Source organism: Hyaena hyaena, unplaced genomic scaffold (assembly GCF_003009895.1).
Source record: "Hyaena hyaena isolate Hyena2069 unplaced genomic scaffold, ASM300989v1 scaffold_1287, whole genome shotgun sequence".
Taxonomy (NCBI): Eukaryota; Metazoa; Chordata; class Mammalia; order Carnivora; family Hyaenidae; genus Hyaena; species Hyaena hyaena.
In genome coordinates, this window is record NW_024081921.1 from 52,111 (window position 1) to 75,366 (window position 23,256).

The window sequence follows — 23,256 nt, forward strand, 5'->3', positions numbered from 1 at the left end:
CCCTCTCTCTCTCTCTGTCCCTCCCCTGCTCTCGTTCTGTCTATCTCTCTTAAAATAAGTAAGCTTTTAAAAAAAATGGAGCTCCTTTGTAAAAACAGGGTTAAAGTTGTTTCCTCTTCCAGATTACTAATTTCTAATCAGAAGGAACGATAATAAAATCTATTCAAACTAACCTTTGTTCAGTAAGGCATGTAAAGTGCTAGTACAGCAATGGTGAGGGCAGCCAATCCAGACATGGGTTTACTCAACAGTAGGAGAAGAGGATTGGAAGAAACTGCCCAAAGGAATATAAAACCTGGTGCGTATATAGAAACTTCCAGAACACAAGTTCAAGAGTTTGTTTGTGGACCTCATGAAACCAATGCCACTGTCCCAGCCTGGGTTAAGAGTCTTTGAACTTGCCCATCTTCAAAGCTCATTGAAATTTTAAACATTTCTGTCTGACATCTATAATAGATGGTATGCAATAGGGGGTGTGTGTGTGCGTGCGTGCGTCTGTGTGTGTGTGTGTGTGTGTGTGTGTGTGTGTGTGTAGGACCACTCAGGTTCTTCTCCTCCACTGCCCCTTGCCCCATCCCATGACAATTGTACATTTCTTGCTGCACAGGACCAAAATGGAGCAGAGTCTGAGCATCAGTGAATAAGTCTCTTTATACAATAATATGGAAAGAATTTCATTGGCTATTGAAAGGTGGTATTTGCAAAGTCTCTGTACTAATAAAATATCTTTAAACCTTATTTTTCATAGAAATAATACTCATAAATGGAAATTAAATGTCATTGGAAGAAGTAAAGACAGCTGTTTTGCTGAAAAACTACTAACTAGTAAAACCATAGAAGTTCAGAAATCTTTGCATGTACCCTGTAAAAATGACTACTATCAACCATTGGCCAATAGAACAGCATTGTATAAGGTAATGGTTTTAAAATAATTTAACTTAAGACGTGAGGAAAAGGGCGCCTGGGTGGCTCAGTGAGTGAAGCATCAACTCTTGATTTCGGCTCAGGTCACGCATAATCTCACGAGTTCGAGCCACACAGAGAACTCTGCACTGGTGGTGCAGAGCCTGCTTGGGATTCTCTCTCTCTTTCTCTCTGCCCCTCCTGCGTGCTGCACATGTGCTCTCTCTCTCTCTCTCAAAATAAAAAATAAACTTAAAAATACAAGACTTGAGGAAACAAAAGACAAAATTCCAGAGTAAGGATCTGATGGCCGAGGAACATTTTGGTCTCATCACACGCAGGCCACATGACTACCCCCCCCCCCCCCCCCCCCACGACACACACACAGCTTAGCTGGCGCCTCTGAGCCAGGCGCCCAGCAGGGTTGCTAAAATGAGTCCTCTCCCCATTAGAACTGTTCGGTAAATGATAACACTTCCTTCTTCCTTGTCCTTCTTTCATTGCCCTTCCCTTTTGGGAAATTGATTTTTAAGATTGCTAGCTTATAGGTTTGCATTTTCTTCTGCCATGTGTATTTAAAACGTTAAATTCTATTGTATATACTCCCCCCCCCCGCAACAAACATATGAGTTCCTTTTGTGAAATTGGAAGATGGAAAAATGGACAATGAAATTAGCAGAGCTCACTCATAATCCCACTAGCCAGAGACTTTAGGGTGTGTGTGTGTGTGTGTGTGTGTGTGTGTGTAAACATCTACTTTTATTTTTAACTGTTTATTCATTTATTTTGAGAAAGAGAGAGCAGAGGAGGGGCAGAGAGAGAGGGAGAGAGAGAATCCCAAGCAGGTCCCACACTGTCAATGCAGAGCCTGACTCACAGCTTGAACTCGCATACTGCGGGATCATGAGCTGAGGCCAAAATCAAGAGTTGGATGCTTAACTGACTGAGCCACCCAGGAGCCCCAACATCTACCTTTAAAACGTGGTATTTAAAAGAAACTTTTTTAAAAATAAAAAGTGGTATTTTATGCCTGTATTTTTCCTTTATCCTTTAAAAAGTATATTGTGATTATCCCCCTGCATCTTTAAACATTTTTCCAAATCTAGGTTTCCAGTGTTTTTTATACTTCTATCTAAGTAATCCCATGGTATTGGACATTTGTTAGTTTCCTACTTTCCATTATTCTTCATAAGGCTAAAATAAATATCATTCCTGTAACTCTTAGTGTGTGTATAATTTTATTTTTTAATCATTCCCTAAAAGTAGGATTATTGGATCAAAGGCCATAAGCACATTTATGGCTTTTGCTCCACAGTAGCTGACTCCTCTTGGGGAGTTCAAAACCCTCTTTTCAACCACCACTACCACACCAAGAAGTCATACTTTTAGACATTTAGAAATCTGGCATGAAAAATTTCTGTAATTTCTAGTAGTTTTTTCTCCATTTCTTTTCTTAATAATAACTTAAACATTTTTATATATTTATTGCATCTCAGTATTGCTTCTTTTGTGGATTGCCTATGTTCTTCAGCTGGTATACCTTTAACTTGAATGGTAAGAGCTCTTTTAGACAGTACTGTGGATATTATATATACGTCAACATACAGGTTACATATAGATGTACAGTCTGCACATATATAATATTTGCATGCATAATATACATACATGCAGCCACATAACACAAGTTATATTATTTCTATAGAAGAACATACCTGACAATATTATTTCTATAGAAGAACAAATGTGACTCTGTCGTGGAAGTTTTAATGGGCTGTATGGAGAATGATCCAGACAGAAGTCCTTTGTAAAGTTGAAGCTATAGATGATTTCCTAGAAACTTTTGTTGGCATCTTTTGTTTGACCACTTGTGAGTTTTCAAGGAGAGCTCTTATCTACATGTTTTCTAAATGTCTGAGTTAGTCCTGAGTTCACTTGATTCTATTTCCTGTCCAGTGTGCAAATACTTGGCAATACATTTAAATTTGTGAGGTTCCCTGTACTAGGTTTTAAGAAATGTCAACATGTGGATATTTAAATGTAGAAAAGAGATCTATCAAGGAGGCTTTTAGCTAGATGATTAACTGCTTCAGTATTCTCAGTCTATTGATCCTGGCTTACCTGATGGGAGGAGAGCAAGGAAGGTAAATCAGTAAGCCACTGATTGGAATAAAAATGAAGACTCATTGACATTTTAACGTGCCTTCAAAAAAAAGTTTGGCTTTATAAAACTTTGACATACACAGACAATTTACTTAGTTGAGGGATACATGTGGGTGCTTCACCAACCCATTTCGAGCAACCCCTAGGCCTGCCCCAGCTTTAGCAGGGGTCCCTTGCTGCCAGCTTTGGCAGGTTCAAGAGAGGTATGTGGGCAGTATGTTCTTCTTGTTTGGTGCTTACAGGTACAGCATCACATTGTCAAGTTTAGCAATTTAGTTCCTATTCTTCATGTCTGGACCTTAGATTGCTTCAGAACCTCTTCTATAGGTGACCAATGGCTGGATTGGAGAAGGTAGGTTTTTGGGTTTTTTTGCTTTTCTTCATTCATTCCTGTGACCATATAGAAATTTGTGATGGAGAGACATGTTTGTGTGTGCCTACATATTTGAATATTCTTGATAAATTTCTGACCAGTCCACTGTCTTCTGGCGAAGGACATCAAGGGGTTAGGTAGTCAGCTAGTTACTCAGGTCTCTGAGTAATTCTGCTCCTACCTCCACTACCTCTGCCCTGGTGTTCCTGAGTACATGAAATTAGATTAAAAGTGTTATGAAATAGAGTTGTGCAAAAAGTTTTCACCCAAGCATGAAATGTTGTTGTTGTAGGGTTCAATCTCTTTTTCTCCTTGTCATCCATCCTTCAACTCCTTCCTCCATTCTTCCTCTCCCTTTCTCTTTACCCTTTCCCCTCTTTTGTGTGTAAAAGAGAGAGGTCAAAAGAAGATGATGGAAGCAGCTATAGCTCCTCCTATATTCTACTTCCTAGCATGTATTAATAACAGTAATAATAACAGTAATGGAACTGTGTTTCATTGTTTTTGCATAGGCAGTACCAAATCACTGGGACATCGACTCAGAAATTGCTACTTTTCATCCTGTTTCCCTTTTTCTACAAAAATATTTTAAAAATTTGAATCAGTGTAATATTGTAATATGATACTGCTTTTACTTAAAATATTTTAACTTGCTTTTTTTTTCTTTTTTACAAAACAGGACTGTAAAAAGATAAAGGATGGTAAAAGCCCAGTTTTACAGAAGAATGCAGAGTTTAAAGATCAGGGATATTACACCTGTGTGTTTTTCATCCCTCATAATGGAAAACTGTTTAATGTCACCAAAACCATCAATATCACCATTGTTGGAGGTAAGAGAAACTTTAGAATTGGTAAGAAACAAGCATATCTTATAAAACAGAGTTTTCTTTCTTCTAACCCAGAACAGGAATCCAGAGACAACTTATTTCGAGTTGTGACCACATCACTAGCTCAAATAGAAAGGTCAAATAATTTGAGCATCATTCACCACACTAGAGAGATTGGTGATTGTGGGGGTGGATAGCAAATGACCTTTATATAGGAGAATGTCTCACTCTTATTTTGTATTTGAGTTATTTGTGGAATGTTTTGTTGTTCAGTGTATGCCTTCACTCAAAAGGTATTTTTTGAGGGTGACTGTATTCAATAAACTGTACTGAGCATCTGAGTACTGAGGGGTAAAGGAAGCAGGGAACTAGGCAATGAGGTGACTTATATACTATTGTCGAGGGATTTGATCATAGTCAGGAGAGGTGATAAGCCACATAGAAGTACCTGGTGTATGAAACCAGACACATCTGTGTGACGTTAGGATGCAGAAGGAGCCCAGAAGAAGATCAGAGTCAGGGGACTCTGAGCTAAGTCTAGAGGTGGGACATGACGGATGGAGAGGAAGACACGCTGGGGACAGGGGACTCGGGGTTTCCAATGATGTGTATTGAGTTTTAGTAGATGGCATACTGTCTTAAAGCTGTCCTGTCCTAAAGATATCCTTTTACAGCACCTCTTCCCAGGGCTCCCACTGACATTACTGGCGGCGGGGGCGGGGGCAGGGGTGATGGATCCAGAGAAAGAGAAGCAATAGCAATTTTCAGCAAAACCGCCTCTTGCCCCTTCGTCCTTGAATCAGTTCATGTTCCTCCATACTCTCAAGGCCTGAGAGTTCCTTCTTTCTCTGGAAGCATCCCCGGTCACGCTGCCCACTTACATCCATTCCAGGCTTGCCCAGAGACTCTGAATCCCAGAGGAACCAAATCTGACTCACCAGGGCTTGCACTTTGTGGGTTTCATCCTCCACTTCTTACCCACACAGTCACCCCTCCCGTCTCGACCCTTCGCTCTGCAGCATTACACTTCCTGAGAGAGCTTAGGTAGGTGACAGTGCTGCAGGATAGCTCTTGAGTCACCTTTTACTCCCTGGGCTCAGGCATTGAGTTTGCTGAGCACCGGTAAGCCCCAGGAAGGCTGCTCTGGACGTTACTTGTATGTGCCCCAGGAGTGCCAGATGTACTAGAAGGGCAAGTCTAGGTCATGGAGAAAGTCGCCAGTGCCGACCAGAAGAGTAACGAGAACTTGACAACATAGCAATTTCAACATAGGACCGCAGGGGCTCTCAAGGATCTGCAGTTATCGCTGTCCTGGGCTGTATGAAAGCATTCAGTGGGAGGCTGCTAGGGGCATTATTTCCTTTCAAAGTGTTACTGCAGGGAGGCGGAGGCGGAGAGTATTATGTGCCTCTGGTCAAGGTCAGAAGCCACTCCGGAACAGAAGGAGAGCTGAGCCCACGCCTGTGGACACCTTGCAGGGCCAGGACTAAGGTGAGGCAAGAGACTCAGCGAGAGCAGAGAACTGAAGCTGTGTTGCCCTCAGTGTCCGCAAGGGGAGGGTCGGCATCTGAGAGAGTGCCTTGCCTACAGCGCGGATAGAGACCCTGTGGCCAATAAATCTGTCTTCCAGGAGTTGAGAAGGACAGACAGAAGGAATACAGGCGGAGCAGAAACGCACTTCCCAGTGACTTTGCATCTAAACCCTACGGATGTGGTTGTCTCTCCTGGATGGACATTTTCCTCTGTCATAGAGCAGCAGAAGCTGAGGGAAACCAAATTTAGTGCGTTTCCTCCAGTTATATTAGCTTCACATTGATGGAGAGTGAAACAAACAATATTAGTTGCAACCATTACTTACTGAAAATATAACATAGGGATGACTAGTTAGAATCTTTGTTACATAGTGTAAGCATATTACAGCAAATACTTGTCTTAGAGAAGCTCGGGGCAAGGCTGAAACATTTTTCTTTTCTTTTTTTTTTCACTTTTAGATCGCAGTAAAATAATTCCTGTTCTTCTTGGACCAAAGATTAACCGTGTGAAGGTGGAATTAGGTATATGTTGACATTCATGTATTCCACATTTATGAACAGGGTGCATAATTGAGTCTTCCAAGGCCAAATGTGATTCATGATTGATCAATATTGTGTGTACATAACACATGCCAGGTTTAGTGAAGGAAGTTACAAAAGCAAGGAAAGTATGCCATTGTTCAAATGTTGCCATTTTTAGGCTGTTGAAAATGAACAGTATGTTGAAAACATAGAACTATCCATGGTTTTTACATAGGGTTTTGGTTGCCCCATTGTGACTTTTCTCTAATAGTCTTTATGGTCATTCTTAGAGACAAAAACCCTGTGAGAGAACACTCTGGAGAAATGATTCAGACTTATCCTGTGTTCTGAATATTTGACTGATGAATCAATGAACTTTGAATCAGTGGCCTTAATTGACCATCTAGACAGGCCTTGATGAAATTAACATGTCCAGTTGAGTAATTCCTTTCCATAAGGAAAGGAAGGAAGGAAAAGAAGAAATTCACATATGCTAAATCATGTTTTGTATTAGGTGATTGAAATACATTATTTCAAATGTTTATTTATTTTTGAGAGAGAGAGAGAAAGAGCAAGACTGAGCAGGGAGGGTCCAAAGAGAGAAGGAGACACAGAACCTGAAGCAGGCTCCAGGCTCTGAGCTGTCAGCACAGAGCCTGATACGGGACTTGAGCCCACGAACTGTGAGATCATGACCTGAGCCATATGCCTAACCAACTGAGCAATCCCAGAGCCCCTTAGTCCATTTACATTTAATGATGTATCTTATCTTGTATGAAGATAAGATATGAAGGTATGAAGCATCTTATCTTGTCACTTGTTTGTTAGTTGCCTTATTGTTACTTGTTCCTGTTATTCCTCACTTCCTTTTGGATTCATAAAGTATTTTTTTCTTCCTTTTATTTAATATTCTTTGTTTTCTTTCTAGTTATACCTTTCTGTACCCTTCGCTAAGTCATTCTAGAGATTACAGTATGTATCTTTGTCTTAGTACAGGAAATCAAAGGGGCATTTCAGGACATTTATAACTTCACAACATGAGAGAACCTTGCCACAGTTAATTTCCTTTGTCTTCTTACCTCACTTTGTGCCATTATTTTACATATTTCTCTACTGCATATGTGATAAAACTCACGGTAGATCGGCACTGTTATTGCTTTAAGTAACCGAAATTCTTTTATATTTACTGAACTGTTTGTATTTTCTTGTGCTCTTCATTTGCTCATGTAGTGCCTTGCTTTCATCTGGGATAATTTTTTGTGAGTCTGAAACCTTTCCTTTGGTATTTCTTGCAGTGAGGTTAGGGGGTGGGGACGGGGGATGGGGCATACAGGGACTTCGTTCATTATTTGTTAGACACCTTTTCCCTGAAGTGGGACTTTCTCTCCTAAGAACCTCGAGACTGTAGGAGAGGCCCTTTAGCCTTTGTGGTCTCCTCTGTTGCCTAAGCCTTCAGCAATAATTCTGCAAGCCTGTGAGAATTTCCCCTGGGCTTTCTTTTCTCTAGGAGACTTCACTTGTGCTGTACAAACCCAAACCAACTTCTCCAAAGAATAACATCTCAGCTCCCCCTAGAAGTGCTTCTCCTGATTGCATTTTCAGCTCAACTGTTTCTCTTTGTTTTCACTGCACTTTGATGTCTTTAATTGTTAGCTAATTCCATTTTTTTTATGTGATTTATCCTTTTTGTTTTTCTAGAAGTTGCCATGGGAGTGTTAGCCCTACCTACTAAACTGTATGTTGAAAAGAAGGCCCACTGGCCACTCTAAGTTTCAATAACTTATTTGAACATAAACATTTGAAGAGAAACCAGTTCATATTCTGTTGATGGCTTAAAACTGCTACCCAATTTCTCTGCTTTATACATATTTAAACATTTTAAATTAATGTTAAAAATGTTTAAAAAGGCTGATCTCTTTCTTTCTGGAATGTAGCACTTCATTAGCTTTATGTATTGGGTTAACATATATTGATTATAGTAATTCTACCCCTTTGGGAAACCTGAATCTCTAAGATCAGAACATTCGTTGTAGGAAAAGATGTAGAACTCAATTGCTCTGCTTTGGCGAATGAAAGGGATCCGATTTATTGGAACTTGTGGGACGAAAATGGAAAGGAGCCCAATGTACATGAAAAGAACGTAACAAAAATTAGGTATGTATATGTGATGTATTATGTATCATGATATATACAAATTGCGTTGTGTCATAGATCCATGATATGAAACACACCAGAGTCCTGAATGGCTGATTGGGGGTTTGAGATAAGCTTAAATTTTAATTTATAATTTACGTATTTTATAATGATAATTACCATTCTTTAGGCTGATGGATTATGCAGAAATCTAGTGTCAAGATCTAAACTAGAAAAAGAAGGTCAGTGACGTTTTTTAGCATCACCTGACAAAAGGTAGCTTTTGGCCATTCAGGATCTGATGGGGATGGAGATTTTACTTAAGATTTTGAAAATTGTGCTCAGTTCCTTATTTTCACTAAAGTGCCAGAGCAAAGACAATGTCAGGAGACTGAGATATGCGTGAGTTACTTTGGACGCCTTGTGTGCAGTAGGCATGCTTGTCTGCAAAGGCCACACATCACCGCCAGATCGGGTGGGAGTTGGTAGGGTGCAGAGTATCTTTCCTTGCAAGTATCTTTTCTGGATGCAGCCAATGCCAAAGGCAGGCCATCTACTACTACGTCTCCAGATCTACATCCCTTCCTTTACTTACACATGGATACCTTCTATTTTTCTTATCGTCCAAAAATAATTCATTATCAGAAACTGGATAAATCCTGAAAATCACAAAGAAGGAAATAGTCATTTGAAAACAGTTCTGGGGCCGGGGGGGTGGGGGGGACTGCTTTGATAGGTATGAGATACACTGACAGAGACATTGCCTCCTGTGCCTTAGAGATAGTTTGTAGCTTCTTTTTAGAACCTTCATTCCTGTGATTATCTTTCTTAAAAGTAAGCATTAAGGAAATTTATCAACATGGACAAGTCTCCCAAGGTTGTCAGTTGCAGGTTGTCTCACGGAAGTACCGATTTACCAGTTGCCTACCCGGTGACATTCATTGTTGGCAGATTGATATTGGACATAGTAATTATTGCAGCAATTTTGCTGTCAAGAGTTTAGTAATGGAAATTAGAAACACAATAAGAACACGTAAAATAATTTAAAACCGAAGAGGGCACTGGTTCGGTATAAATATCTAGGAGGCAGCTTTGGGGCAAAATGTTCCAAATTACATGTGTATTAATACTTACGTAGCCTATGTTCTTCCGTAGGAAGGAATGGTCACACTTATTAAAACAGAACATGCTAAGCCTGTGGTTGTTGGAGTGTTTTTGAATGACTTTGGGTCTTTATTCTAATTAGTAAGGTACTGATATACTCAGGTTTTAGTGAGTAGGGATCTCAAGGTGTCTGTTACCTTAGCTGCACTTTCGAGGATCTTTTCTGCTTTTTACACTTAAAAAAATTCTTTGATGTCATGCTAACAGCTCTTGAATCTTGCTAACACTTGTCTGCAAGCTCCTTATGGTGCAAGGTCTGTCACTTTGCCTTGTAGCAGGCACGTGAATGGTGGCTCAGTTGAATTGCAGGGCGGTCCGGCCATGGTGTCTTATTCTTAGCATCGGACCTTCCCTGGGGCTCTGCATGTCCCCCTTCTAGTGATCTATCGCTCATCTTTGGAGGGGTAGAAGACCAACTCGCCAAACTATCTGCAATGGCGCTTAAGCTAAGCTAAGAGAATAGGGCGGTCTTTCTTTACAATTAGGTGCATGTGCTTTTTCTAACATCTGTCTTGGCTTCTCACTGGCCTTTTATGCCTTACTTCGGGATCTTTCATTGATGTGAGATACTTGCCATTTCTGGAATGGTGACTTCTTTACAGAATTATGTTCTTTTTTTTTTTATTAAACTTTAAAAAAAATTTTTTTTTAATGTTTTATTTATTTCTAGGAGAGAGAGAGACAGCGTGAGCAGGGGAGGGTCAGAGAGAGAGGGAGTCACAGACTGAAACAGGCTCCAGGCTCTGAGCTGGCAGTCAGCACAGAGCCCGACACGGGGCTCGAACCCACCAACCTCGAGATCATGATCTAAGCGAAAGTCGGATGCTTAACCGACTAAGCCACCCAGGCGCCCCTACAGAATTATGTTCTAAAATGTGTTTGACATGGTTGGAGGCTGCAGAGGGTGCCGTGTCCCAAATATAGAGACACCTGCTGCTAGGGGCGTGGCAGATGAGTGAGCGCACCTGGGGAGTGCTGACTGACATGGTCCTTTCACAGCCTGTCAGTGGCGCGGAAGCAGATGTTGCCTTGCATCAACGACAGGACAACTCGAATCTTTTAACAAGAGAAAGATAGCTTGCTGCTAACGGTCGTCTATGTCGTCTGTTCTCTGACACTTGCTGAGCAGCTTAGTTGGTATTTCTCATATGCCTGCAGGTGCATTTGACAATAGTGTCATTCTTAAGTTTGTTTTCGATGCCGAACAAAATGAAAGTGATCTTCAGGACTGCATGGACAAGCTTGGTAGGAATCTGTATCTCTGCTGAATTATTTGCAGCTTTGTCACAGTCGGTGGAGACCTCCCCATGGGAGGAACACTAAGTCATTGGGAGAGGAGAAATGGGGGAAAAGCACTGAGAGACAACAGTGTCTTGTGTTTCCAACTTAGCATCGTTACCTTCCAGACATTTTCACTCTGGGCGGTTCACAGGATCGTCCCCCGGTGGCCTCAAGACGGCTGCTTGTGGCCACTCTGATACTCTCCGGGGGAGCAGAGGTTCGTGGTAACCCACACTCTGAGGACCCACCAAAAGGGGAGGTTCCACAGAGCCAAATAGCCACTGCCTTTGAGTATTTGCACATGTGAATTCCTCTCTCATGGGTAATGTTGCTGGCAATGAATAAAGCCTGTCACTGAACTATTTCCTCTTTTATAGGACTCCGGAAGGCAAATTGTACGTGTCAAGAATGTTGAGAATTAAGAATATTAATGAGAAAAATCTACAATTTTCATATAATTGCACTGTGGCCAGTGAGGCAGGCACAGACACCGTGAACTTTGTCTTGTTGAAAAAAGGTACGAGGAAGTTTTATTTTGGACGTTTGTGGCAGCTTAGAAAGTTGCTGCTGAGGACCCCTCAGAGATCACCACTCCACCCATTTTATACCCCAGGAAGCAGGCTCCGGAGAGGTGAAATTGTCCGCCTTGTGTCATAGGCATTCAGGCTAAACAGGGAATCAGTCCTCTGCTGGAGTCCCCTGCACGTTGATTTCGTGCAGAAAATGAAACCACAAACTCTGATCCTTTGCTTCCAATCAAACTGCAGTCCTAGATAAGCACCAGGGGCCCAAGAGAGTGGGGCAGATGAAGCCTGGAGACAGAGCTATGTAGATGAGTGTCATGAGGAAGGCAGTCAGGGCAGCTCTCACACATCCATAATGAAGGGAGGCACGCTTGCAGCTCGGTGTAGGGTGAGGCCGGTGATACTAGTTGTACTGCGGCCTCCAGCGTACCCTAGCTGCTCACTGGACACAGGGGGCCCTTGCGTGTGGTCATTCATTCAACCAGGATTAACTGGGGCTTCCCTTTCTGGGACCAGTCCTTGGATCTGGAAGGTGGACAGTTGATGGCTCCGATCTGTGGATGCCTAAAATTTTCCCCTGCCTACCTGATGGAACATTCCAGAGTCACCCCCCTCCATCCACCACCAATACAATACAACCCAGGGCCATTGGCCCCTTAGCTGCTCAGAAATGGGTTCATATTATGGATGAAGATGCTAAGAGTGAAGGGAATCTGTGACTTTCTGTAGGACGCAAACTAAGTGATGGAGCTAGGCTGGGAGCCCACACAAGCTCGGTTAAGCACTAGCTCTCTCAAGACCGTACACTTCCACTTATGCTCTCAACATACCAGCTGAGATATGTGTTTGGGTCCCTGTGCATTTCACCTTGGTGTCTTTTTTTTTTTTTAAAGAGAGAGAGAGAGAGAGAGAGAGAGGGCATGAGCAGGTGAGGGTCAGAGAGAGGGAGATACAGAATCTGAAACTGGCTCCAGGCTCTGAGCTAGCTGTCAACACAGAGCCCGACGTGGGGCTCGAACCCACGAACGGTGAGATCATGACCTGAGCCGAAGTTGGACGCTTAACTGACTGAGCCACCCAGGCGCCCCCACCCTAGTGTCTTATCATCCTTGCCTTCCCCGAGTAGGGATACGCTCTATCACAGTGCTTTCAGTTCAGGTCTCTGAATTTCCTTTTACGTATTTTTATTCTTTCAAAATTGGAAGAATTTTGGTAGAAAGGTCAGTACTCCAGACTAAAGGCAGGAATGTGGACTAAGTTAACAGAATGAGTTAGACAGACAACCGGGATTAGTGCTAAATATAAAAACTGATGACTGTGAGGTGTGATGGTGGGAGACACTGGTATACCAGCTTTCATTAATGGTTTCTATTTTCTTTTTATTTCTAGAAGATATGGCTGACATTCCAGGCTACGTCTTCACCAGAGGAATGATTGTGGCTGTTTTGGTCTCGTTGGTAGTTGTGTGCCTAGTGATAATAGGTGTCATTTATAGAGTTGACTTGGCTCTATTTTATAGACATCTCATGAGGAAAGATGAAACGTTAACAGGTAATGAATATCATAATGCTGGAATTTCTTATCTTCTTGCCTCATTAAGAAGCCAAATAAAGAGGGGCATCTGGGTGACTCAATTGGTTAATCGTCTGACTTTGGCTCAGGTCATGATCTCACAGTTCATGGGTTTGAGCCCCACGTCGAGCTCTGTGCTGATAGCTTAGAGCGTGGAGCCTGCTTCAGATTCTGTGTCTCCCTTTCTCTCTTCTCCGCTCATGCTCTCTCTTTCAAAAATGAATAAACATTAAAACAAATTTTTTAAAGAAACCAAATAAAGAGACATTAATCTTCATTTCATTTTGATTACATTGTAGTCTTCATGTGCGGTAGTTTTCCATAGGAAAAATTGATTTGAACATAGCATCCCTCACAAATGTTGTCTTGTATCACCTTTTTTTGTGCTTGCTCATATGTTGCCAGAAATTATTCTCTAATTGTTTGATGCATGTATGTCACGTCCTCCTTCATGGCCTGTGAGAGGTTTGTGCCCACAAGCTGTCGTTATTCACACATGATCTGAGCATCTGATGCACATTCAATAAACCTCATTTAAATGGAATTGAATTGCATTATAGTCATTATTTTAACCTGAGAAAAGAGGCTGCCTGTTCTTGCCTACAAGAACCCTGGACTCGAAGGCGAATGACCCAGGTTCTAGTTTCCTAGATCTGCCAGTTTTTATCTATGGCCCTTTCTGTGTAGCAAATCGGTGTCTTGGTTTCTCTGTTTTTAAAAGTGATTCAAAGAAGTCCTCAAGTTTCAAGATAGTTACTGAATTATGTATACTTCAATTAAATAAAAGATGGTTACTAAATTTTAAAACATCAGCCTACCCCATTGCACCTGTGTGTGTGTGTGTGTGTAGGAAACACATAGTTCAAAGCACAAAAAGTGTAAGAAATGGTACAGTGGAATATCTCCCTGTCACCCTGTCCTATGTCTGTTTTTCCCACTTCATCCGCCATTGATAGTATAGCTGAACAAATAAGAATATAGAATCGACTTCCACCCCTGTTTTAAAAACAAACTTTGGCATATTACGTACGCTATTTTTTTTAAAATTTTTTTTTAATGTTTTATTTATTTCTAGGAGAGAGAGAGAGAGAGAGAGACAGCGTGAGCAGGGGAGGGTCAGAGAGAGAGGGAGTCACAGACTGAAACAGGCTCCAGGCTCTGAGCTGGCAGTCAGCACAGAGCCCGACGCGGGGCCCGAACCCACGAACCGCGAGATCATGACCTAAGCGAAAGTCGGACGCTTAACCGACTAAGCCACCCAGGCGCCCCATATGTACGCTATTTTGAACTTTGCTTTAATATGCCTTGGATACTCTTCTATAGGAGTTTGTAAAGTCTCTCATATGTTCGGCTTCTACGGTGTTTTATTTCTGCAGATGTCTCACTGTCTATTTGGTCATCTTGCGGGTTATTCACAACAGTGTGTTAATACAGAAATGATGTGATGGATAGTTTTGTACAGTCATTGGTTCAACCGTGTGCAGTATAGCTGAAGGAAAGATTCTCTAAAGAGGAACTGCCGGCAATACGAAGATTAGAGGCAATTGTTACTTTGACAGATATTGCTAATGTACCCTCCCTACCGCTCTTCTACCCCCACCTTCAAAGAATGGAGTCACTTTTTCCCCATGGCCTTCCCTAAAACCTTTTGGATATGTGCCAATCTGATAGGTAAATTGTTGTATCTCTGTGTAGCTTCCATTTGCCATTTCACTTACTGTGTCAGAGTCACTTTTGATTTGTGTAAGACTCATTTGTATTTCCTTTCTCAAAGTACTCATTCATACCCTTTGCCCTTTTTCTATTGCCCTTTCCTTTTCTTGTTTATGTCTAGGAGCTATTTCTATTTTAAGGAGGCTAGCCTATTGTTTATAATATGAAATGAAAATACCAGTCCTAGATTTGTCTTTTGACTTTGCTTATAGTATGATATGTGGAAGATTTTTTAATTTTTCTTGAGGTATAATTAACACAAGGTTCTATTAGTTTCTGGTGTACATTTTTACTATTAGGGACTTTTTAAATCTAGATTTGTGGTCAGAAGTAGTAAAACCCTCCTAACCTCAAGTTACGAAGGAAGTCTCAGATTTTTCACATTTGCAACTTTTAATTAATAGTATAAAATCAGGGGCACCTGGGTGGCTTAGTCGGTTAAGCATCTGACTCTTGATCTCAGCTTAGTTCGTGATCTCACAGTTTGTGAGATGGAGTCCCACGTTGGGCTCTGTGCTAACGGTACAGAGCCAGCTTAGGTTCTCTCTCTCCTTCTCTCTCTCTCTTTTATTTTATAAAAAAAATAATCTAAAATTAACAGAGCCAATCAATTTAGCTTTGAACCTCTGTGTGTGTGTGTGCAATTTTGGGGATGGAGAGAAATGCTACAAGCAACTGAGAGGTCTCTTTTTGGCATCTTATGAGCAGGTCTCTCCTTGCGTTGACCAGAATGTACCTCAAAATGAGCATTCACTGATATCTATCTTTCTGATCTTCAGTTAAGAATTTTTTCCCCTCTTTGTTGTGTTTGACCCAATTCACAATTGTTCTAGTTCACACTTCCTACCTCCCAATGCAGCAGTGCACGGAAACGTTTACAGATGTGCTCTGCATCTGCTATATTTAAAAGTGTGGTCCGTGACACACATCGGTTGTGGAAAAGGCAGAAATAGAGATAGACGTGCAAAAAATTAAAACATTCATAGCAAACTGATATTGCTGCAATATCCAGGAATGTTTTCAGTATTGGTTTATGAAGGATTCGAAATGAAACCAATCAACCCAAACCAGTCAAATTAAATGAAAACATTGTCATTTGCTGAACACAGTTTGAGAAGCACTGGCCTGATTCCTGAAAGTTCCAAGTGCCCATTCACGTGAGGGCTTCATTTATACAGAACCCAAAATAATTACTATTAGCTTTCAAGTACCTTATCTTAAGCACTTTACTATGTTATCAAAGCCAGCAAGCCATTCGTTACCTGGGTTTAAAATCAATTATAATATAAATTACAAGATTTGCTAAACCAAGAAGAGAATGGCTTGAAATAAAGCATTTGAAAATTAATCATTTTTTAATTACCCAATTTTTTATGGGTAAGAGTAAAGCTATATAACTTGTATATTACAGTACAAATTTGCCTGTATTGTCTTCCCGGTTTATCGCAATTAGTTACATCATGATACAAAAAAAAATGTACCTTTTATTTTTTTTTAAATATTTTTATTTATTTCTAGGAGAGAGAGAGAGAGAGACAGCGTGAGCAGGGGAGGGTCAGAGAGAGAGGGAGATACAGACTGAAATAGGCTCCAGACTCTGAAATAGGCTCCAGGCTCTGAGCTGGCAGTCAGCACAGAGCCCGACGCGGGGCTCAAACCCATGAACTGTGAGATCATGACCTAAGCGAAAGTCGGACGCTTAACCGACTAAGCCACCCAGGCGCCCCCAAAAAATGTACCTTTTAAAAACAGTGTGCTTATTTATTTCTTACTCCTCGGTGCCTGCTCTAATCATTGACATAATGAGTACTAATGGAAGCACTAGCTTTTACACTAATAAATAGCTGTATTTCACAGCAATCTAACAGAATTATGTGAGGGACCCACTTAGTGATTAAACTAGGAACTGGCTCTTTGTTTATATACCCAGCTTGTCCTACCTTCGATATGCATGTTAATTCTACAGTTTTTACCAAAACATCTTTTAAAATGTTTTTAAGTTATTTATTTATTTTGAGATAAAAAGAGCTAGCGGGGGAGGGACAGAGGGCGAGGAGAGAGATAATCCAAAGTGCCATCAGCACAGGGGCTCAAACTCAACCCGTGAGATCATGATCAGGGCCAAAGTCAGATGCCTAACCCACGGAGCCACCCAGGCACCCCGTCCTTTCTTTTGTATGCATGCAATTCTCCAAAGCAGTTGCTTTAAATCAACAGTAGGCTCCGACCTGAACTGCTCAACCTGAACTGTAGGTAAAATTGAAGAAGCTTTGCCAGAAATAGAAAGTGTTTTCTGAACCATTGAAGGTAATGGGCTGAATTGTTGAGCATGCATGATGTGACACCACAAAGACCATGAACCTGGAATGGTTTCACCCTGTTAGATTTTAATAAAAGATCCAATAATATTTAGCTTTCAACTCAGTAGGAAGTACATAATCCCAATAATACAGGCAAGCATGCATCTAACTCCGGGGAGATAGGCTAGACCATGCCCCTCCCACTTTCCCTTCTACCAATTTCAGTTAGCGTCAATTGTACCCTTTAGGACCTGGCTCAAATCTCCTTTTCGCAGAAAGCGTGTCCCCTGGAGATCACTCCGTAGTGTCTGATTGCTTGATTCTGTTTGTTTTGCTTGTTTTATTACACTGTCTCGACTCTGCCAAAGTGTTCTTTGTAAACTTTTTCAACTTGTTGCATTTGTCTGCTTTGTCTTCCCAGATACGTTGGATGAAGGTAGAAGAGACAGAGATGTATGTAATTTTGTAGTTACCCAATTAGTACAATGGTCCTTGTTACTTAGGTAACACTTTCATCTTGGTTTTGTTGCCTTAGCCTCCTGAATGTGCTTCATTATCTGGAATTAAATAGGAGCAGATGTTATTATCAGTGAAAACCTTTCAGCAGCCGGGAAGTTTTCATACTGGCATCTAGTACCATATATTTTTAAATATCACAGCATGTGTTCCCGTAGCGTAGTTTTTTTTTTTTTTTTTTTTTTTTAATATAATGTATTGTCAAATTGGCTGACATACAGTGTATACGGTATTCTCTTGGTTTGGGGAGTAGATTCTCGTGATTCATCACTTATCTACAACACCCAGTGCTCAGCCCAGCAAGTGCCCTCCTCAATGCCCATCACCCACTTTCCCCTCTCCATACCCCCACCAACCCTCAGTTTGTTCTCTGTATTTAAGAATCTCTTACGGGTTTGCCTCCCTCCCTCTCTGTTTGTAACTGTTTTTTCCCCTTCTCTTCCCCCATGGTCTTCTGTTAAATCACCTCTATTGTCTCTTCTCACTCACCAGTGTAAACTCTCAGCTTTATTTCTGCCTTGGCTTTCCGGTGAGTCGTTTTGAGTGTAGACATATGAGGATGCTGGCAGAGTTAGGTGATACGAGAAAGCCAAGCTGAGATTTGCTTTCCAATTCTAGACTGAGGACATATTTGGTCTCCTTGGCTTTTTATTGCCTTTAAATTCCTTGAGTTCCTGGATCTACTATTTCTCTCCATTCCTCCATAGTGTCAAACAAGGGGAGGCGGGAGGGCTCTTAATGTACATGCTTAAAAAGCAGTTTGCTAGTTGGTTGCTTGATTAGCAACCAACATATGAGAATTGGTGAATAATAATGAATTTATGTCTTTTTTTGTTTGTCTTTAATAATGAATTTGTCTTTTTTTGACAACTTAAAAAGTCTTAGATAAAGAATAATGTCTAAAAAGAATCCTAGAACCAAAATACATTTGATGGACCTTATAAGTTACGTAGTTTAAACATTCTTGCTCTAATTTTTAATTTGTGTTCTAGCAAAAATGTCTTCTTTATTCTTTTTTAAAATGGCTTCATTGAGCTCCAATCAATATACAAGGAGCAGCACATACTTAATGTGTACAATTTGATGCATTTGGAGAGAAAGATGCTTTATTTAATTTTTCTTTTTCAATGGTTCCACTCCCATTTTCATGACTTTCACTCAAATTTATACTTAGACTTTTATTTGCACTGTAATTAAAAGAGAAAACCTTATTTTTTAGATGGGAAAACATACGATGCTTTTGTGTCTTACCTGAAAGAATGCGGACCCGAGAATGGAGAGGAGCACACCTTCGCTGTGGAGATTTTGCCCAAGGTGTTGGAGAAGCACTTTGGGTATAAATTATGCATATATGAAAGGGATGTGGTGCCTGGAGGAGGTAAGAAAGGGAAGATAAAGAACTGGTGAAGAGATTTTCCTTTTAAAAGATGAATAATTTAGCCTTACAAAAGACAATCCTGTTTTGCTTAAAAACAAATGAACATGATCCTCTAAACCAGAAATAACCAGCTAAATCAATATAATCAATAGTGAGAAAAAAGCTAACAAGACTACTTCTGGGAGTAACCTCTTTGGGTCCCAGGCTCTTCAATGTGCTTCCCACTTCTCTGAACCTTTGGGGAAAGGGCATTCCACTTTCAGAACCAGGCCCAGAATTGGCATTGTCATGGGGCATTTATCTAGAAAGGCGCCACCGTCAGAATCTCTCTTTTGGTAATGTTTTATACAGCAGGACATGATTCTCTGCAATATAAACACAGTTCATTCTTACCAGAAAATACTTGTTCTTTATTGGGTTGACACTGGTGTGAAAACTACAGTCAGAAAAAGGTAAATAAAAGGAGATTGGGGATTCACATCGGATTTTAGTCATGAAATTCAGTTTTTTTATTAGTAGATGAATATAAACGACCCTAAAACATGTATTGAAGCAAATTCCAGTTCGAAGCCAAGAAATTTAGTAACATTTCCATATATTTTCTCTGAAGTCTTCCAGAGCAAATATCTGAAATCTACGTCAAAATATTTTGGGGGCTGGTGTGTTACCAAGGACGCAGTATAAATGTTTTCACTGTCACTATCATCCATTCATCCAACATATACTGAGTGCCAGCCTTGTGCTGAAATCTGAGCTTGGCATTGAAGACATAGCAGGAAATAAGGAATAATTGTAGTTCCCCCCTACCCATCCAGCTTACAAACGAGAAAGGGAAAATACTACCAGTTAGAAGGAAAAAGTATATTACTTTTTAACAAATTAATTAATTAAATAGATTTCTCCTTGTTCTTAAATAAAAATAAAGGATGATGTGTATTTAATTGTAAGTAGTTTGGATTAAAACCTCTATTTGAGAAAGGGTAGAGGTCTAGACCAGAAATTGGCCATCTATCACCAATGGGTCAGATCCAGTCTGTCACCCTTGTTGAAACACAGCGAGGTGACATTTGTTCATGTGTTGTCTGTGGCTGCCTTTGAGCTACAGAGCAGAGATGAGCAGGGTGACAAAGATAGTATGGCCTGCAAAGCCTGGAACATTCACTGTCTGTCAACTTCTGGTCTGGACTAATGGTGGGATAGATGGAGATAGATAGATAGATAGATAGATATCTTTAAATTTGGATTTTAGTGTGCTCCTCCCTGCCTGTGGAGAGGCAAGCAAGACAGCATGATGGTTAGGAACAGGTGCTCCAGAACTAGACCCCCAGGTTCTGGTTCTCATTCTGCCATTTACGAGCTGTGTAACTCTAGGCAAGTTTCTTAACCACTCTGTACTTTGCCCTCCTCATCTGTAAAATGGTGGTGATGACATTACTTTCTTCATAGGGTCATTATGATGCTTTAATGAGTTGATATACATAAAACATTTAGAAGAGGGTGTGGCATAGAGTAGTGCCAAGTTCATTATTGTTGTTATCTAGATGATTGTTTTCAAAAGGTGTATGAAATTAAGAATAAATGGTCTGTCTTGAAAAACTTACTAGTTAAGTAGAGTTAAATAATACAAAATTAGACTCTGCAAAGTGGTTTTAATCTCCTGTCTGCTCTTTTAGTTCTCTTTAATTACTTGACCACATCTTGCATTTTCAGCTGTTGTTGATGAAATCCACTCGTTGATAGAGAAAAGCAGAAGACTAATCATTGTCCTAAGTAAAAGCTACATGTCCAATGAAGTCAGGTATGAACTTGAAAGTGGACTCCATGAAGCTCTGGTAGAAAGGAAAATTAAAATCATCCTAATTGAATTTACACCCGTGAGTGACGTCACATTCTTCCCCCAATCACTAAAGCTTTTGAAATCTCACAGAGTTCTGAAGTGGAACGCTGATAAACCTCTGTCGTATAACTCAAGGTTCTGGAAAAATCTTCTTTACCTGATGCCTGCAAAAATGTGCAAGCCTTGTGGAGCTGAATCTGAAGTCTTGCCTGTTCTTTCACGGTCCTGATCTTTAGAAAAGGCAAACGTAAGAAGGAGCTCTCCATGCTCTGGGCCCGGGAGTGAAGGAGACTGTTTTTAACAAAGGGCACTATTAAAAATATTCAGCTCTCTGAAAATTCTACTGATGGTCTGAAGATGAAAGTCGTCACTAGGTTAGGACTAAACATTGAGCTGTGGTCATGTGCTCCCAGTGGAACCTGGAGTTCAAAAGCAATGTACCTCCTGTTTCTTCCTCCTCCATAACCGGCTACAGGTGCTCCTTCTCAATCCTCGTTCAGCAAATGTGAGGCTGACCATGAAGCAAAGTAACTTATGCCCTACAGAAAGGGCAGTCTTCATGTTTTTAATGCCCATGATTGAACTAAGGGTTTTAAGTTCATGAAGTGGCATTTTCTACGAGCCTGTACTGAAATGGTGCCTTCACTCCCCCACAGTGCCTCCTACCTCCAAGCACCTTGGATAGTCCCTGGGATGTGGCAGAGAGCGGGTGGGGGCTGTGTGCAGAGTAGGGGCCCAAGGTGTGACAAGTCCTCAGCCTCAGGATGTGTTCAGTGTGTCCTGACCACAGCTGCAGACCCACGTAAACTAGTTATTGGAACCCCCCTAAAGCACTGCACAGGGCTTGCTTAGCTGGGCCTGTTTGGAGGGAACTTCCCCATAGGCCAAGACACACATCTTCGTTCAAATCATTCTCTGGGTCTTTCAAAATAGCTCTGAAACATTTGTTGATTTCACAAACAGGAATGTTTATACAAAGGATGAGTGCTGGGTCAGATATTCCGTGTGTGCCATTAGCCACTACTCTTCATTAGCAGGGGGGATAAAAAGATAGTTACTTGCTTGATTAAAAAAAAAAATGATATATTTAAAATGCCCTTAAGGGGGAGGCAGCAGGGCGTGGTTGTCGAGCATGATCTGTGCAGCCAAGATGCTAGAGTTCGAATCCTGTGCCAGCTACTTCTGCGGCCCCTCCAACCTTTTCTACCCGATCTGTGTGTCAGTGTTCTTACCTGTAAAATTGGAATTTAGAGTAATTGTGCCTACTTCATAGGGGAACTAAATGAATAAATAAAGACATTACCACAGTTCTTGGCACAAAGTTAACAGAGCATGCGTGGTATTACTGTTCTTATTAATTGTCACATTAATTGTCATTGTTAATTGTTGGATCAGTGATTTAGCAGTGAACTGAAATACTAGCCAGAGAGCAGGAAAAGGAAAGAGATCTGGAAGGAAGGCAGTTTTGACTTGAGGACATTTGTGCACGGAAAGAAACATATAAGAAAATCATATCAATAAGGCAAAAGATATTTCTTCATTGCAGGCGTGAAACTTGACATTGGAAGACATGGGTCTGTCTCCCTCAAGTAAGCACAGCCCTGTGGGCTTTTTTGGTGGCCTCAGCATTAATGACAGTCCATGGAAATCACTGAGTGAGTGACAAATATCCACTTTACACAGAAAGGAAAGATTTGCTTAGATTTGGAAGCCTGGTTGGACTATATGGATGCAGCATGAATGTTCCGTACAGGTTTAAAGCAGAGACTGTTTAAAACAGCTGTGGTAAATATTGCTGAAAAGGAAAGAATATATAAGATTTTATTAAATTTTCAGTGTCAGAAAGCAAATTGCTTTTTGGAGAGCTTAAAACTTTGTGTGCTGGTTGGATGGCTAAAAAAGTCAAAAGAATGGAATTATGTGTGAAAACATACGGTCCAAAGAAGTTTTATTGCTATCATCAGAGTCTCTATTATGTAAACTTATTTGCTTTGCTTTTGTATTATATGTGTTATAAAATATATTAAGTGTGTTATTATTAAGTTTTGTATTAAGTGTGTTAAATGAGCACATTAAATGTATCCTCTAAAAGACATTAATAAACCTTTGGGTCCAGTTCCGTTACTTTTAAAATGTCTGTGGATGCCTTTTCACTTATGTGAACATTTCCCTTCCTCATCTTCAACATAGATTTCCACCTGTTTTAATACAATATGGGTCATCAAAATGAACTCCTACATCTATCTTCTTCTGTCTTTTTCTTTATGTCACATCACTTTGTATATACCTTCTTTGTTCTACCTTCCATCCAGGAGCAAAAAAAGAATTCTCTTCTACAAAACCACTCAATACACAGCATGAGTATTAGCTCTTCACATGCCAGTTAATTTGTGTGCATATTTTTAAGTCTAAGTGCAAACAGTTCCATCTAAGACCAATAAATAACTATTATTGATAGAATAATGGCATTCTCTTTGTGGATTCAGGTGTCCTTAAACAGCGGGGTCCATTTCAGAGAATC

At 40.6% G+C, this 23,256-nt stretch overlaps 1 protein-coding gene across 2 annotated transcripts in view; it reads left to right on the top strand.

The window, feature by feature from the left end:
• IL18R1 (interleukin 18 receptor 1) overlaps positions 1-22,868 on the top strand; it is a 37,031-nt gene extending 14,163 nt beyond the window's left edge. The window contains exons 4-11 of one of the 2 annotated variants that reach the window (XM_039223194.1): positions 749-914; positions 4,116-4,266; positions 6,255-6,317; positions 8,351-8,471; positions 11,273-11,412; positions 12,812-12,970; positions 18,740-18,898; positions 20,609-22,868. In XM_039223194.1, coding sequence (XP_039079125.1) covers positions 749-914; positions 4,116-4,266; positions 6,255-6,317; positions 8,351-8,471; positions 11,273-11,412; positions 12,812-12,970; positions 18,740-18,898; positions 20,609-20,964 — 1,315 coding nt within the window. In that variant the 3' untranslated portion in view covers positions 20,965-22,868. Of the gene's footprint in view, positions 1-748; positions 915-4,115; positions 4,267-6,254; positions 6,318-8,350; positions 8,472-11,272; positions 11,413-12,808; positions 12,971-18,739; positions 18,899-20,608 lie in introns of both variants that reach the window. The other variant, XM_039223193.1, reaches the window with a different exon arrangement.
• The last annotated feature ends 388 nt before the right edge of the window (positions 22,869-23,256 follow it).